The following is a 15,307-nucleotide window of genomic DNA, read 5'->3' on the forward strand; positions in this document are numbered from 1 at the left end:
TATTTCCTGCCGAGCCATAACTAGAATTTCAAAAACATAATTCTTTAATAAATATTCAGCTCATATTAAAAAGCCTGAATGTGATGGTTAGGTTGTTTATTTTTTGATCGTATAAGATTCTACATTGGACAAAGTCATTTTGAGCGATTAGATCAAGGCTGGGTTCAGAAAATAGATTTTCCAATTCCTATTGATCTTCACTTAAACATTCTAATATAAATTTATAAAAATCAGGAATAGATTTTTTGAATAATATGCAGTGACCTTTGTCCTCGGCACAAATCTTGCTATAGTGTTGCGGTCAAGTCTTTAAAAGCTAACAGCTGAGACTGCATGTTTGTTTGTTGCTTTATCTGTGGTGTAGAAGCACAAAAAACGTCACTGGACATGGATACAGCGCCCTCTGCTGGACAACTTGGTAAGTACTTCAAACTGTCTGATGCACTTTAAGGCTGTTTATATTTGAAATTTGAAAAGGTTCAAGTTTTAGCTATCACCACCGACTGCACTAAAGAGTTATACTGTGTCATTATATTAAATAAAAGCTAAAATTAATGTAACTACTTTGGGGTCAATCTTAATACAAACATTCATTTCTGTGTGTGTTGGTTTTTCTCCAGGTTTTCCGGTTTCCTCCCACAATCTAAAAACATGCAGATTTGTGGATTAGACTAATTCCATTTTCTGCCGCTAATCTGAGGTCGGGTCATGGGGGCAGCAGCTTGAGCAGAGAAGCCCAGACTTCCCTCTCCCTGGCCAGCTCACACTTTAAATTGTCCATAGGTGGGAGTACGAGAGTGGATGGTTGTTTGTCTCCATGTGTCCCTGTGATTGACTGACAACCCGTCCAGGTTGTATGCCCTATGTCAGCTAGGATTGGCGACAGCGACCCCGCCCCCCACGTGACCCTCATGCAGAGGATAAAAACGGTAGAGGACGGACATCTCTTTCTTTACAAAGCAAAATCTGTCTGAAAAATGTCTTGATGAAAACAAATTGATACTGAATTATCCCTCTATTTTATCTCTATAATCCATGAAGCTCCCTGCTCGGCACTTCCTCGTGTCAACATTCATCTCAATGCTGGTGAACGCGGTGGAAGACTACGATATACAGCTCAGATGACGGTGGAGACCAAAGCGGAGGTAAGGGAAGGGGAATTTTTTTTATTATTATTATTTTTTATTTCCATGTATGGTCAGGTGACATGGAAGTGAGAGGGTGAAAAACTCAAAAAAGTATGTTGGCCGCAGATTCATTCATTGAGGAAGCACAGAAATGGAAATGAATATGACATGTAGACGCGTTTTAATTGACTGACTGTTCTGATGTAATTATTAATAATTCTGTCAATTTGAAATGCTAATTTGAGAAAAGTGGGGTTGTTTTTTTTTAAAAGACCCAATTTATCATTTGATCATATTTCATGACGCTATAAACCGGCCCGAGAACTCAAGAACGCTCCTCTGGTGGTGGTTTGATGATGAGGCAATTATTTAGTCATTTATTCAAACTCTGCATATTTTGGCAAAACAAATTGTTGGCCATCAATACTTTTAGTGTTTTAAGTCTCATCGTCCAAAAAGCCTGGACTCAAATTTAGCACCGGCAAAGATTTGTTTCCCTTATTTACCTCAATGAAAGAGTGAAGGAAGACTAGAGGTGAAGTGTGTACGTGTTTCCTGCCACAGATGTTCACGTGCAGAAAAATGAAAAATATGGAAAAAACTAACATGGCAGTCTTGAGCTGATGTGGTCAATGTTTGGCTCAGTTCCCTTCACTTTTCATCAAATGCTCAAGAAAAAAAAGCAGCCTGGATGTAAAAGTATTGCTGGATGCGGCGATGAGGTGAACACTGTGTTTTCTCTGGACGCACGCGTGAGAACGACGACGCAGGTGCAAAGTTCTGGTTGTCGCGCTCCGTCGGGAGGACTTAGCTGTCCTTGTGTAACGTCTGCTGAAGATGGAGATAAAGTGGTTTCTTGGTGAGAAGCTGCAGCTTCTTCCTCTTGAAGTCCGTCGGCTTCTTGTACCTGGGGGATTTTAAGAGAGTACTGCGTCACGGTCCAAAAAGACAACGATTCGACCGAGAGGTTTTTTGATTTCAAAAAATTCAGTTGACTCACAATTCAATGACGATGGGTCCCGCTTTGATCTCGTCCAGTTCCATGAAGGCAAAACACTTTGTGCTGGTAAATCTCTTCTTGGGTTTGTAGTGCTTGAATTCAAAGAAGATGGCCGCTCCTGGAAAAGGGCATTAAAAGGTCATTTAAGGTCAAACATTTACCCTTAACCCTTAGAACACTTAGAAGACAGATAGATGCTAGTTAGCGTAGATAGATTGTTAGATGCTAGTTAGCACAGATAGATATATGCTAGTTAGCATAGATAGATAGATAGATGCTAGTTAGCATAGATAGATAGATACTAGTTAGCATAGATAGTCTAGTTAGCTTAGATAGATAGATGCTTGTTAGCATAGATTGACAGATGTTGATTTAGAAGAAAACTCATCACTACTACTTTGAAATGTAGTGTCTCCCCCAGAATGGCTTCGTAATCAGGGTTAGTTTGTTAATTTCCTATATTTCTTGAAGAATTCATGGTTGGCTTGATTTATGTTTGTCATGTTTGAATTTAGCCAGTGTCGCTCAGTCTGTCTTTATTTTCTCACGTGCCAAAGCATTTAACTCTGTCAAATGTGATTTTATTCACAGAATCTGTTGAAATTCTGTTTTAATACCTCTGTTTTTAGTTTAAATATAGTTTAAGTGAACTTAAGTCTTTATTAAGTACATTAAACACAGCAAACCACTACATAGTGGACTGTTTTTTTTACTATTATTATTATTATTTGGCCCCTTTTAAGTGTTATTTTAGAACAACACCATGCACAGGGAGTCATGCATGAGGACCCGTTTAAGACTCCTTTACCTTTCGGTAATTTCTCCACGTGTCTCTGGATCTCAATGTCCACACTGAAATGGATGTAGGTGTCCTCCTTCCTGGTGGCCACAGGTGTGTCCTGCACTGGGTTCACGTCGACACCGTTTACATCTGCAGGGACAAGGAAATACAAAGGAAACTCGATTTGTACCAAATGCATTTTATATTGTTTTGTATTTTTTGCAGCTTCTAAATTGTCATGGAAATGTGGACAATCCACAATGTTTGAAATAGACGGCGAAAGAGAAAAACGTAGCTCCTCTTTAGTTTTCAGTTTTAGCTAACACGCATTCTTATAAACTAAATAGCAGCATTCTGCACATAAAGGAATAAAAACGAAAAGCTTATTTTATCTACCCCAAGTATTTTTGTGACCCGTCAGCATGGGATTTGTTAAATAAAACCCCTATTCAAAGTTTTAAATGTTTTTAAAAGTAAATTCTACAGATCCACACCCTTGTAAACATTTCATTTCCTGTGAGTTGATATGGACTCTCTCGTCGTGTATTCTTTATGGCAGATGGTCATATTTTATTTGAAACGTAAAATTTACAGCAAGTCCACCAAATCGTAAAATGTTAATGTCTGTAGGTTCAGGAATAATAATAACACTTTACTTGGTTCATAAAAAGTAGAATAGGTGATATGATTTTTTTTTTTTGGGTTTGTGTTAGTTTTATAGGAGTTACCTCAAACTTTAATATAATAGATTATATAAGGTATTAGCGGAGAACAATATATAATAATAACACTTCCACCTTTCACACTGATGGTCATGTAAGGATCGATGCACTGCCCGGCGTCCTTCAGTCCGATCTTCTCGATCTTTATTGTGAGTAACGTCATCCCTGGTTCAGAGGGTAACCGTGGCAACAGGGTACCTGGAAGGACAAAAAAGGGGTGTGAAGGTAGCAATAGATGATGATGATGATGTATCTTCGAAACTGAAGAGAAACAATTATAAAGAGATTAAACTGTGCTACACCACTTCTCATCCACCTCTTTTTACTTATTTCTGCATTGTTTTGAATGAACAACGTAAGCATTTAATGCTAAATATGGATTTATGTCGTTTTAGCAGCTTTAGTTTAGAAATTACAGCATTTGTCATTATGGCAGACTCCTTTTATACTTCATCATTTGTTTTTTGCTGCCAATTGTGAACCACTACAACTATAATTGTATTAGTACAGTAACTATGGTGACCGTGGCTCCTTGACGCAGCATCAAAACCCCCTTTTGAGCATGTGGAGGTCGAGAGTCAATGGAATAAATGATCAGAATGAGCTTTTGCTGTCGGTGGATAAAGCCATACCTTTGGAAGCTGCAAATGAAGCGGGCAGGCAGGAATGAAGCCATGAAGCCATGCACAGCACCGACAGAGAGAACAAGAGGACATACAGTCAAACTGTCCACACAAAATGACACAAGCAGGCAAACAACATTTTTTTTTTTGGTACCAGGAGCTCTCGGGGGAAACGCCTCTGTGGACCCTGCTCCTGCTGCTGCATCCTCCTCCTCCTCCAGCTCCAGGTTCTCCTCTTCACCTGGAGCCAGGATTTTCCTGACAAACACAGTGGACAAAAACTTTAATAGGTGCACTGTGTAACATTTAGGGGAGTTAAATGGTAGGAATTGAAAATACTGCCCATAAATGTGTTTGCATTTTTGACACTGAACGGGTTGTGATTCGGCTCACGATCGCCGGCTTTCAGCAGTGCTGTCGCTAAATACACCAGACTCCTCTGTTAAATATTGAGATTTTGGACATTTCCTTTGCTAAATGTTGGAGATTAACGAATGTTTTCAGGGATTTTAAAGTCTTTTTAACTGATCTACAGTTCGGCATTTTTCGGTTTGATTCCTGTGTCGGACATCTCGCTCGTGACTCTTCCAGGGACGACACTCTCTGACCAATCAGTGGCCGTCAGTCTGTCAACACAGATTTTAATATTACCTCAGCTCGTTTGGAAACTTGCCAGAGCAAGTACTAAAGAAAACGCTCCAGGTACCAGGTCCTGGTTTCCTATATAATAGAAAAGCATGATATTTCTTTAAATATCAGCGTGAGGAGATGATAGCAGTAAAATATTGTGATGAAGAAAAGTGGCTTTCTTACTTTTTTAACTTATTATATTTAAAAACAAGTGTTTTTTGTATATGCAATTTTCATTTTCAGGTCTTTTTTTTTAAGTAATTACAGATCAAAAACAAGTTGTAACATCAGACCTAAAGTGAAGGATATTTACCTTAATGGCACTGGCTGGACATCAAAAGGAAACTCTTTGTTGTACGTCAGAATATTTTTGATTACTGTTGAAAATAAAAAAGAAAAGAAATATTCAGAGAAATAGTCAAAAGTACACACAGTGATGACGTCATGTTTTCGGTCACTCTTCACTTACTGGTTTCCAGTTTCTTCAGTTCTTCTAACTTGAATTCTTCCTTGGACTGCGTGCACTGCAGAGCACAGAGCACTCTCAATTTAATCTTATTTTTTTAAAAGCCTGAAATTTTGAATTTATGATTTAAACAAACAAGAATTTTTTATTTTGTCTCAATAAATTAAATTAATAACAATTAATACCAGTACATAAAAGAAAATGTGCATTTCCTCACTAGTATTATATACATTTTAAGCGCCAAAGCCCAAAATAAAGACAAATAAAATGCAACAATTATTTGATGAATCAATTAAATCAATTCCTCAATAATTAAAACAAGTTTTCTGATTTTTCTTCTTCCTAAAATGTGAATATTTTCTGGTTTCTTTGCTCCACATAACAAAGAAATTATTAAAACTGAGGAGTTTTGGTCTATTTCTCAATTAATTGAGGAAAATCTAAATTATAGTAAATGTATTATGTATTACATGTGTATATATAATATATGTTATTATATGTATAATATATTATAATTGCAGGTCATCCAAGGGCAACTGTACGTGTCATTTGAAACGTTTAAATGTGGAAATAATCATATTATGTCTTTTACGCACAGAGAGAGACGTGCAGTTTACTGTGTTTTCAGTTTTGTGTTGTTGTTTTTAATTATTAAAAGTGACACAGACTTTGCTTTTTAGGTGACTAGTGAAACATTTCTTAGCCTTGTTGTTTGACAAGAGTTTGGACTCTTGACCTCTAAAGTATTTCCAAAATTGTGGACATGGCACTGATCTGTGTGTGTGTGTGTGTGTGTGTGTGTGTGTGTTCATACAAACCTGCAGACTTGTACTTCTCATTTCCAAGCATGTTGCAATCTTTCCTAACGTTTTCTGGATTGGGGGCAAAAGGAAGAAAGAAAACCAGAGATTAGAAGAGTTTAGTTCAGTTGAGTTTATGTAAAATCCCAGAGTGATTGAGATGCAATGATTTACCTTCTGCTCCTCTGTGAAGTCTGGTGAGTTTGTGGCCTGGACTTCCTTTTGCAGCTGTCTTGCTAAACTGAAGTCACAGGTTAAGAACACAGTTAGACGTGCACATAAACACAGAATCAGAGCTGATTTTGCTGCCATGTTTGGACACTCACACTCACTCTGCCGGGCGGGACAAAAGGGAAAAAAGCTGATTTTAGCCACTTAACAAAAACACTCGCTGTGACACATCCTTCTTCTGGCAGGGAACTCAAGTTTTAAAACTGCTCATTCTCCTGCACCAAAGTCCATAGAGAAAATCAGCGTTTTTAGCTCTCGGGGACACAGGAGGCTTTTGGTCTACTGTCTTCTCAGTTAGTGAGTTTGTGTCACTGTGGTGAATCCGAACAAAGGATTTCAAACACCAAAAAAAAACGTTTTAACTTGCTAGCAGTCTTGGATTAACAACTCCTCTGTGCTGTGACGAAAAATAACTTCTATTTTTTCAATGGATTTTGGTGCAGGTTTACAAACTTCGATTGTGCAGCCAGAAAAGACTGATAATGTGTCGTTACCTCATATATCTACACTATGAAAAGAGCCATTTTTGTCCCTTCTCCGCTAATATAAATGTAATGTGGAGCCACAGGTTGTAGACCATGAACAACCCCTTTAATGCAAAGACTGAGTGTACAATACTGTATGTGTGAATCTCTGTGCCCTCTTGTGGTCAAAGAGACAAGGTGTAGATTTTGTGTTTGGTGCAAATTAATTAGTGACACAGAGAAGGTGACACAAACAAAGACATGGTGTTTTTGGGGGGTGGTGGGGGAAGAGGGCGAAAGATGGTTTTGTGTGTGTGTGTGTGAGAGAGAGCGAGAGCAGGAGAAATTCCTCACTAAACTGATGAAACCCAAACATAACAATGAGAGGGTGTGGCTGACTACAGTGTTTCTCAATACTCTGAGGGGGAACCGGCCCATTTACTGCACTGCATGACACATCATGAAAGGCCCACTGCACTGAGCTGTGGAGCTTGATTTGTCTTTTTCCATGTCAGGATCATGTAGAGGAGGGAAGTGGAGCTGCTGGATGAAGCTGGGATCAACAGACTGCTCTGCTCTCCTCTGCAAACCAAACCACTGCCACATCACGTCATGGTCACGGGTGGGAAGGGTTTATTTACTGCAGGAGCAGACTGACACCTCAGTGTGAGGATAACTTAGTTGAGAAGCTCCATGTCCCACACACACACACACACACTGTGTCCTCTGCTTCATCATCACCTCCCTCCAGACTCAGCACATTCATGTAAAATGGATGGATGAATTTGAGAAGCATGCATGGAAGAAAAAACAACACACATGTTGAATGCAACTCACATTTGGTACTCATCTATAGCCTCCACTAATTGTCCCCACGAGTCAAAGTCTGTTGCTTTCTTAAAGCTGGCGTGCCACTTCTGGACAGTCTTGTGGACATCGGACATGGTGGCGGGGCGGGAACACGCGGCGCTCTCAGGACAGCATAGCCGAGGAGGAGACTCATCTACGGGGCTTCAGCAGCAGCAGCAGCGGCGGCGGCGTCCGAGTTCTCCGCTGTCCAGAGGCGCACACGAAGACCGGTGACAGCCCGACCAAGCCCTTTCTCTCCGCTCCTCATCCCTCGAACGCATCCGCAGGAGAAAGGAAGTCCCGCCTGGAGCAAGGAGGGGTGCGCGCGTTTCGGGACGCGGGGTCGCCCTGCTGAGCGGCAGCAGGATGTGTGGAAAGCAGGGGCGTTTCAGTGAATTTGGAGGTCTGTGCCAGTGGTGGTCGCTGCTCTTTGAAACCAATTTCGGGCCCAGTTATTTATACATAAATTCTGCAATTTAACTAGAACAAGTAGCTTAATTATGTAAAACTGAAATGCTATAGTAGTGTTTTTTTTTTTTTTAATTAACAGTGTATGTGTGCAAATGAAAAAAATGGGCAATATTGTTGAGCAAATAACACACAAGCAGCTATTTGTATATTAAATGTAATTTATTGATCACATTTATACTCTATTTATATATATATATATATATATATATATATATATATATATATATATATATGTACTCTTTTTGTTGGTTATTGCGCCGCTGGTCTGGTAATCTACATATATATATCTACGTGTGTGTGTGTGTGTGTGTGTGTACGTACATACATATACATACATATATACACATATAGGGAGGAAGAGAGAGAGAGAGAGATTTGATTTGTTGTTCGATTTTTATTTCTATTTTTTTCATGAAGAGTAGCTGCTTCTGTAGTGGCAGCTAATGGTGGAACCAAATAAATCAATAGAATATACTAGAATAAATCTTTATTGAGGTGAAAAATTGTCTTTGGCTTACCAATTACAGACAACAAAACAAACAGATTACACTTAGAAGACCTAAAACCACAACAAATGCACAGTACATTTTAAAATAAATAAATAAATACATAGTACAGGTCAATGGTTCTCACTACTACTTTCATGCCTTTATTTTTTAAAAGGACATTTCTTCCTGTTCTTCCGGTTCGTCATGTCTAGCTTGTAGTTTGAGTGCTGTAATGTTAGCAATGGCAGCGAATGCTAAAACAACAGAGCCGGACGTGCGTTTACGGACTTGTTAGCCGCTGACAGAATGAGATAAGATGGATGGTGCGGTGGTGGGCTCTTCTGTTGCCGAAGAGGACGAGTGTTCAGACGGCTCAGAGGCTTTATGTTTGATGAGAGTCGGTAGAAATTCAGACTGGCTTCGGCTGTTCGAAAACACTGAGGTGGAGCTTGCTAATGCTAACTGAACAGCTAAACTCACACACATACACACACGCCCCTTAACTGTGCTAAAAGTTCATGCCACATGTACACATACTCACATAAAATATGTACAGTTTTTACACCAAACATGTCAAATTTACCTTTTCATTTTTGTAATGAGCTAAAGTTGAAGAAGTAAAAGAAGTGCACAGTGGGAAGCTAACTGTCAATGTGTCATGTTTGTTTTTGGCTGTTGCAGATCACTATTGGACGTGGCGTGGATGTCACCTACCAGCTGCTGTCTCCAAGTTGTCCTCTCATGATCTCCAGGTTGCACTGCACTATCAAGCAGAATACAGACGGACAGTGGACTGTAACAGACAAGAAGGTCAGTTTTTGTTCAATTTATCAAAAATGTGATTATGAATGCTTCAAAAAAAAACACAAAACATTTAATTTTAGTCCTCATTTATTCTTCTTTCGCTTTATCCAGCATGTGAGGGTTGCAGTGGGTGCTGGTGCCAATCCCAGCTGACATAGGGTGAAAGGTGGGGTACCTGGAAAGGTCACCAGTCCATCACAGGGCTATACAGAGACAAACAACAATTCACTCTCACATTAACACCGTCAGCCAATTTAGAGTGTCCAGTTTGCCTAATCTCCAAATCTGTATGTGTTTGGACTGTGGCATGAAACCAGAGAGAGAAAAAAACCCACACACACAGGCCTGCAAACCCCATGCAGAAAGACCCTTGTTCTCACCAGTTCTAGAACCCAGGTCTTCTTTCCTCAGTGTTTTCCTCAAGGGTAAATCAAGGTGATATGACATCGTAAAGTGTTTTGTCTGAGTAGTCTTTACTACAGCAGCTATGTTGACGTTACACAGGTGTAATTAATGAAATTAATGATGACTGAATTCCATTTAGCTTCCTCACTTTGCTGGCTCACTCTCACACTGTCCTTGAACTGAGTACACTCTTCCTTAATGTTATTAATAACACCTGTGATTTTCCACCCGTGTCAAAATGGTTGATGAATATGCAGTTTTAAACCCCTAGATGGTCACCTTATTGTCATAGAAAAGCTCATATCGCTTGACCTATTCCTTTGTGTAACACAGTCACATATGCATATATGGACTTTGCTCACAACAAATTTGTATCACTTAAAATCTTAACATTTGGGTTAAAAAAAAACAGGTTTATTTATTTTATGAATTTTAAACAAATGATTACTCTTTTTTTTCTTACAGCTGTTAAGTTCATTTCTGTTTTCGTTATCAGAGCCTCAATGGTGTGTGGGTGAATGGAAAACGCATTCCTGCTGAAGAAGTCCATCAGCTCAGGCTCGGAGACTCCATCCAACTTGGGGTTCCATTAAGTGGAAGCAAAGTGGAATTTGACTACATCCTCGCCCAGCGTCCCCTCAAAGACATTAAACTCTGCCTTGCAAAGGAGCACAAAGATGGCGCTAAGTCAGCCCCGGTTTCTAAGAAGTCCAAGAGGAAGCTGTCCATGGAAGAAGTTGAGCCGTCTACGTCAAAGCCCAAGCTGTACCGACATTCTACCGCCGACAAGTCATTTGCAAAGCCCTGTCCTCTGCCACAAGTGAAACGTCAACAGAGGCTCAGTCACTCAGAACCAGAGAAAACTGGGCCCAGCCAACAAGTCCAGGATGTAGACCAGCCTTTCTGTGGCTCCAGTGATCCTTGTGACCTGGACAACCTGCAGATGTAAGTGTGTTATTCCCTTTACATTACAGAGCTAGGGATGAAGAAATTCTACTTATTCTTTAAATTGACAATTACAATGCGAGAGAACAGTGAAAATAAATTGTTAAAATCATAAATTCTGGTAACTGAAGCTGATTTCTTCTTATTGCCTTTTTTAAGTCGACGGTACACATCACAACAATATTTGTATTCTAATGAAAGAAAAAAATCATGTCAAAGTTTAATTACAGTAGCCCATGTATACATTTTTCATTCATCAGTTAAACAAGTTTTTACTCTAATAATCCATAATGTATGCAATAAAAGAAGTTGCTTTGTAATCCCATAGAAGGCACAAAGAAGACCATGCTGGCACTTAATACCTTAAAATAACCTACTGTTTACATATTTTTACAACGGTTTTGTATTAATTTATTTCTGCAGGTACAGCCAGAACATTCTGTTGCTGAGGGAGCAGGTGGACGACACACAGAGGCAGGTAGCTTCTCTGGAGGGCCAGCCCCGGCAGGCTGACCCTCTCAAAGAAGAGCAGGTGAAGGAGCTGCAGGGTCAGCTGGAGACGCTCCGAGCCAAAATGCACCGGATGGAAACGTTGGAAAAATCCTTCAGTGAAACCAAGAAGCAGTTGGAGGTCAGTGGATCCTGTCATGTGTGTGTGACATAATGCATCGTCAACAGTTTCCAATGTGCAAAACTAAAAAGAAACAAAAAAAAACACATTTCTTTTGCTGAATCAGTAAATACAGTGGGTTTGTTTCGCATCAAGTTTTTCTATGAATGATCAATTCTTCGTGGATCATTTACAGAAACTGGCCTTGGAATTGCAGATGATTGTGAAAGTGAAACTTTCTTAATAGTTATGTTATGTTATGTAACATTTACAAAGAATTCTGTGTCAATGTTTTTTATTTGTTTTGAATGACTGCTAGACAGATAATATCTTTAAATGACCTTTTTGTGTTTAGGCTGAGAAAACGCAGCAAAAGGAGGAGCTTTTGACAAAACAGCTGGAAGAAGCCTTGCAAGAGGTTTGTAGCTGAGAAGTGAAGCTTAAATGTATTGTTTTAGAAGTATAAATGCAAGCAAACAGACATGGCATTTACAGAAAATGACATATATATTGCTGTTACAGACTGCATTGTATGCATCAAATTTCTTTTTGCCGTTCCTAACTTTTTTTTTTCTAAATAATCATCAGCAAAAGAAAGTAATAGATGAACTCGCCCTTTCTCGGCAAGACTTTGAAGAGATTCTTTTAGCCAAAAACAAAGAATTGGAAGTTACAAAGGTATGATTCTAATCATTAAACCTTATCTTTTACATGGTTTGTCACAGTGGTCATTCATTTATTTGTCTTTTTTCTGGCAGGAGGAGAAAGAAAAAGCAAGAGCCCAAAAAGAAGAAGTGGTTACACAAGTGACTGAAGTTCTGGAGAACGAGCTTCAGTGCATCATCTGCTCAGAGCTCTTCATTGAGGTAGAGTTGGGAGACTGAATTTGTGTTTTTGGTCCAGGACGTGTTCTTTTTAATAATAAGTTTTATTGCTCCCGCAGGCAGTGATCCTGGGCTGTGCTCACAGCTTCTGTTCTCACTGCATCCAGCAGTGGCGCAAAAAGAAAGACGAGTGTCCCATCTGCCGACGGGCCATCCAGTCCCAGACCCGCTGTCTGGCGCTGGACAACTGCATCGATAGCATGGTGGAAAACCTGAGCCTGGACATGAAGGCGAGACGCCAAACCCTGATCACACAGAGGAAAGGTGAGAGGTGCGTCACTTACACTGGTGTCTGCTCATCCTGAAATAGCAAATCACAGTACTTGTTTTAACATGTTCATCGTACAATTTTTAAAGTTTACACAGAAAAAGTTTCAGAACGAGACACATGATGTTAGACAGCAGTCATGGGGATTCTGTACAGTGAGCACAGAGGAAACACCAATAACATTAATATATAGTGTATCATTGTTATCATTTATTAGAAATGTGTAAGAATTATTATTGTCTTTCCCTGTCATGTATTTTGTTGACATTTCTTGCATCTGGAGGAGTTTTATCAAATGAAATGAATGTTTTGAAAATGTAGGTGATGGCAACCAAAATAGCTAAGATAATGGTACAACAATAATAATAAAGAAGACTACTACTACTAACCATTATTTATACAGGTAGTTTGACAAACAGGTAGTTTGACAAACATACAATATAATAAAACAAAACAAAACAATTAATTGCAGACGGACAGAAATACAATAAAATCAATACAGTAAAATCAAAACTTTAAATATTTTACCATCTGTGTGTGAATGTTTAGTCAGATGCAATCATGTCCAAGTCATCATGATACTTTGCCAGTTATCCTAATGTACAATAACTTACAATCCTCCTCCCCACAAACCTGCAGCACTAATTTTACATCATCTTTGTCCTCTGATGAATTCTCAGAAAATAATCTCCCACAAACTCCATCTACTCTTGCTTACCAGACATGGTGTAGCAATGCCGCATTAATCAGAGCCTGACATGTCTGTGCGAGAGCTCAGTGACTCACAGGGAAAGTGCTCGACCCTTCTGCTTGTGTGGCGAAGCTGCTCAGCAGCCGTAAAGCTATAAAAGAAATGTGGTTTTCAAGGTGTTAAAAGAGCAGCGACGCACGCTCATGTCGGCCTCAGTGGAGGGCAGAACAGGGAGTGGGTTACAACACCAGGTGGCAGCACAGTGTGGCTGATTTATGGCCTCCATTTTCTTTCCCATTGATAGATGTAGAGCATGATGTTGCTCTCAATCCCATTGATCACAGAAATGAGCTAGGTTGTTGCTCCTCAAATAAGCTCATATGGATACATTTATTTAAATAATTTCAACTTTAAAAACCTTAAATAATGCTTCAAATACACCAAAGTGACCTGATGAAACACTCAACCAAAGAGAATTACAACAGGAAATGTGTGTCAGTCAGTACACTTTGTAAAAAAGCCCCTTTAATGTCATGTGACATATTTACAAATCTTGTTTTTTTAATTATTACTAGGAAAGGCAGGCAAGGAAGAATGATTTATGTTGGTGAGGGTGTGCATGTATCATTTGTGCCGATTTTTGTAATTTGATTACAAAAATCATAGGAAATGCTGATTATAAGTTATGTTATTGAACAAAACCACATCCTACAAGTTTTCGATGGGTGTCTTGACATGGTGAGGTTTTTCCTGTTGCCGTCGGTGTCCAGTCTGGCTGTGAAGAGCGACTTTTTGTGAATGTTGGGCAGGGAAAGGGACAGACAATCACACGCAATCACAAAAAAATCACTTTGTTACAGGACACCAAATACATGACACAGACCGCAGACATAATCCATCAGACAACACAAGGAACGTTCTTCCTACCCACACTAGCACGAAGCACACTCCAGCACCATGGGTGTGACCAGGCCAGCTGGATGACCGGCTTACTACAAGCAGAGTGCGGGGTTAATCACATCCACACAGACGACGATAACGAGACCTCACAAATAACTGCCAAACGTGAGAGGCAGCAGAGCCGGAAGTCACAGAGCCATAGCTAGATGAAGCAACAGCAGAAAAACACAAAGTTGATTATAGCTGCTTTCAGAACTGCACTGAAGTGTGAACACAAACGTCAGCAGAAGTTGCTCCAAACAATCTTTGGAGATTCTCCTTCCATTTTAGTATAATCTCTAATGAGAGATTATAGGATCCTGCATACTTGTGCCAGGTACCACTCGCTTAATTCATCATATATAAAGGGTAAACTCTGGAAAGGAACCATGGTGAGACAATGTAGATTATAGCGGGCTGCCACAATCCAGACAATTGTACAACAGGACCATATTGATTTTTGACCAACAACAAAAACAAACACACTGTTGAAAATGACACAATCATTTTTTTTCTCTGTGAAGCTTTGTTCTCTTGTCGCTGCTTTTCCAAATGTTTACACAGAGAAACTTTAAAGAAGTTTATTTTACATATTTTCCAATGTTTTCCAGCAGCTAACCCCGCGGCGGTGATGGTGATCGATGATGAGGAGGAGGAGGAGGACGACGAGGACAACAGCAGCACCTGGAGCAGCGACAGTGACGGCAGCATGGTGTCCATCGACAGCAGCCTGAGCTCTGTGGTGTCTGTGGACGGTAGCATCCATTTGGACTCTAGCCCTTCGTACATCGGTTACTCGGATGAGAGCTTTGATGAGTTTGAGAGTTAATCCTGTTCCCCCTGTGAGCTGAAATATGAACTGGACTCTTTGATGTTTGGATTTCCCTTGAAGGACATTTGAAATGGTATACAAAATTTGGTCTCATCATGAGACGGCAACCAGATTTAGACGGAAGTTTCTTTTGTTCTGTCTTTTTTTTTTGTAACATCATTTAGTGGTTTTATTGTCTTTATTTTCAACAAAAGGAATAAAGTTTCTGCCAGTATGCATGTCATAGTAATTTCCTGTCTGTGTGTTTTGATGCACACACATTTCCCGTAGTTTTTGT

The 15,307-nt window shown here is 39.6% G+C and overlaps 2 protein-coding genes across 6 annotated transcripts; one reads left to right on the forward strand and one right to left on the reverse strand.

Annotated features, from left to right (window-relative positions):
- Positions 1–1,146: 1,146 nt before the first annotated feature.
- On the reverse strand, positions 1,147–8,199 carry LOC122767028 (axin interactor, dorsalization-associated protein). Of its 2 annotated transcripts, XM_044022368.1 has the most exons (11): positions 7,682–8,198; positions 6,324–6,390; positions 6,168–6,221; positions 5,353–5,407; positions 5,197–5,260; positions 4,408–4,511; positions 4,263–4,271; positions 3,706–3,828; positions 2,936–3,058; positions 2,128–2,245; positions 1,147–2,034 (listed from the first exon to the last, which is right to left on the reverse strand). In XM_044022368.1, the coding sequence occupies exons 1-11, from the start codon at positions 7,786–7,788 to the stop codon at positions 1,935–1,937; spliced, it is 924 nt and encodes a 307-aa protein (XP_043878303.1). In that variant the 5' UTR covers positions 7,789–8,198; the 3' UTR covers positions 1,147–1,934. The 2 variants fall into 2 exon arrangements, with proteins under 2 accessions (XP_043878303.1, XP_043878304.1); XM_044022369.1 differs by lacking the exon at positions 4,263–4,271 and having other exon boundaries at positions 7,682–8,199.
- A 652-nt stretch (positions 8,200–8,851) lies between these two features.
- Positions 8,852–15,248, forward strand: rnf8 (ring finger protein 8, E3 ubiquitin protein ligase). 4 transcript variants are annotated; one of them, XM_044022355.1, is made up of 9 exons: positions 8,852–9,094; positions 9,334–9,462; positions 10,358–10,806; positions 11,230–11,437; positions 11,772–11,834; positions 12,005–12,094; positions 12,175–12,282; positions 12,360–12,564; positions 14,813–15,248. In XM_044022355.1, exons 1-9 carry the CDS (start codon positions 8,969–8,971, stop codon positions 15,025–15,027), a joined length of 1,593 nt encoding a protein of 530 aa, XP_043878290.1. In that variant the 5' UTR covers positions 8,852–8,968; the 3' UTR covers positions 15,028–15,248. The 4 variants fall into 4 exon arrangements, with proteins under 4 accessions (XP_043878290.1, XP_043878293.1, XP_043878292.1 ...); XM_044022358.1 differs by having other exon boundaries at positions 12,360–12,571; positions 14,813–14,875; XM_044022357.1 differs by having other exon boundaries at positions 12,360–12,571; positions 14,810–14,872.
- Positions 15,249–15,307: the final 59 nt, after the last annotated feature.

Source organism: Solea senegalensis, linkage group LG3 (genome assembly GCF_019176455.1).
Source record: "Solea senegalensis isolate Sse05_10M linkage group LG3, IFAPA_SoseM_1, whole genome shotgun sequence".
Lineage (NCBI taxonomy): Eukaryota > Metazoa > Chordata > Actinopteri > Pleuronectiformes > Soleidae > Solea > Solea senegalensis.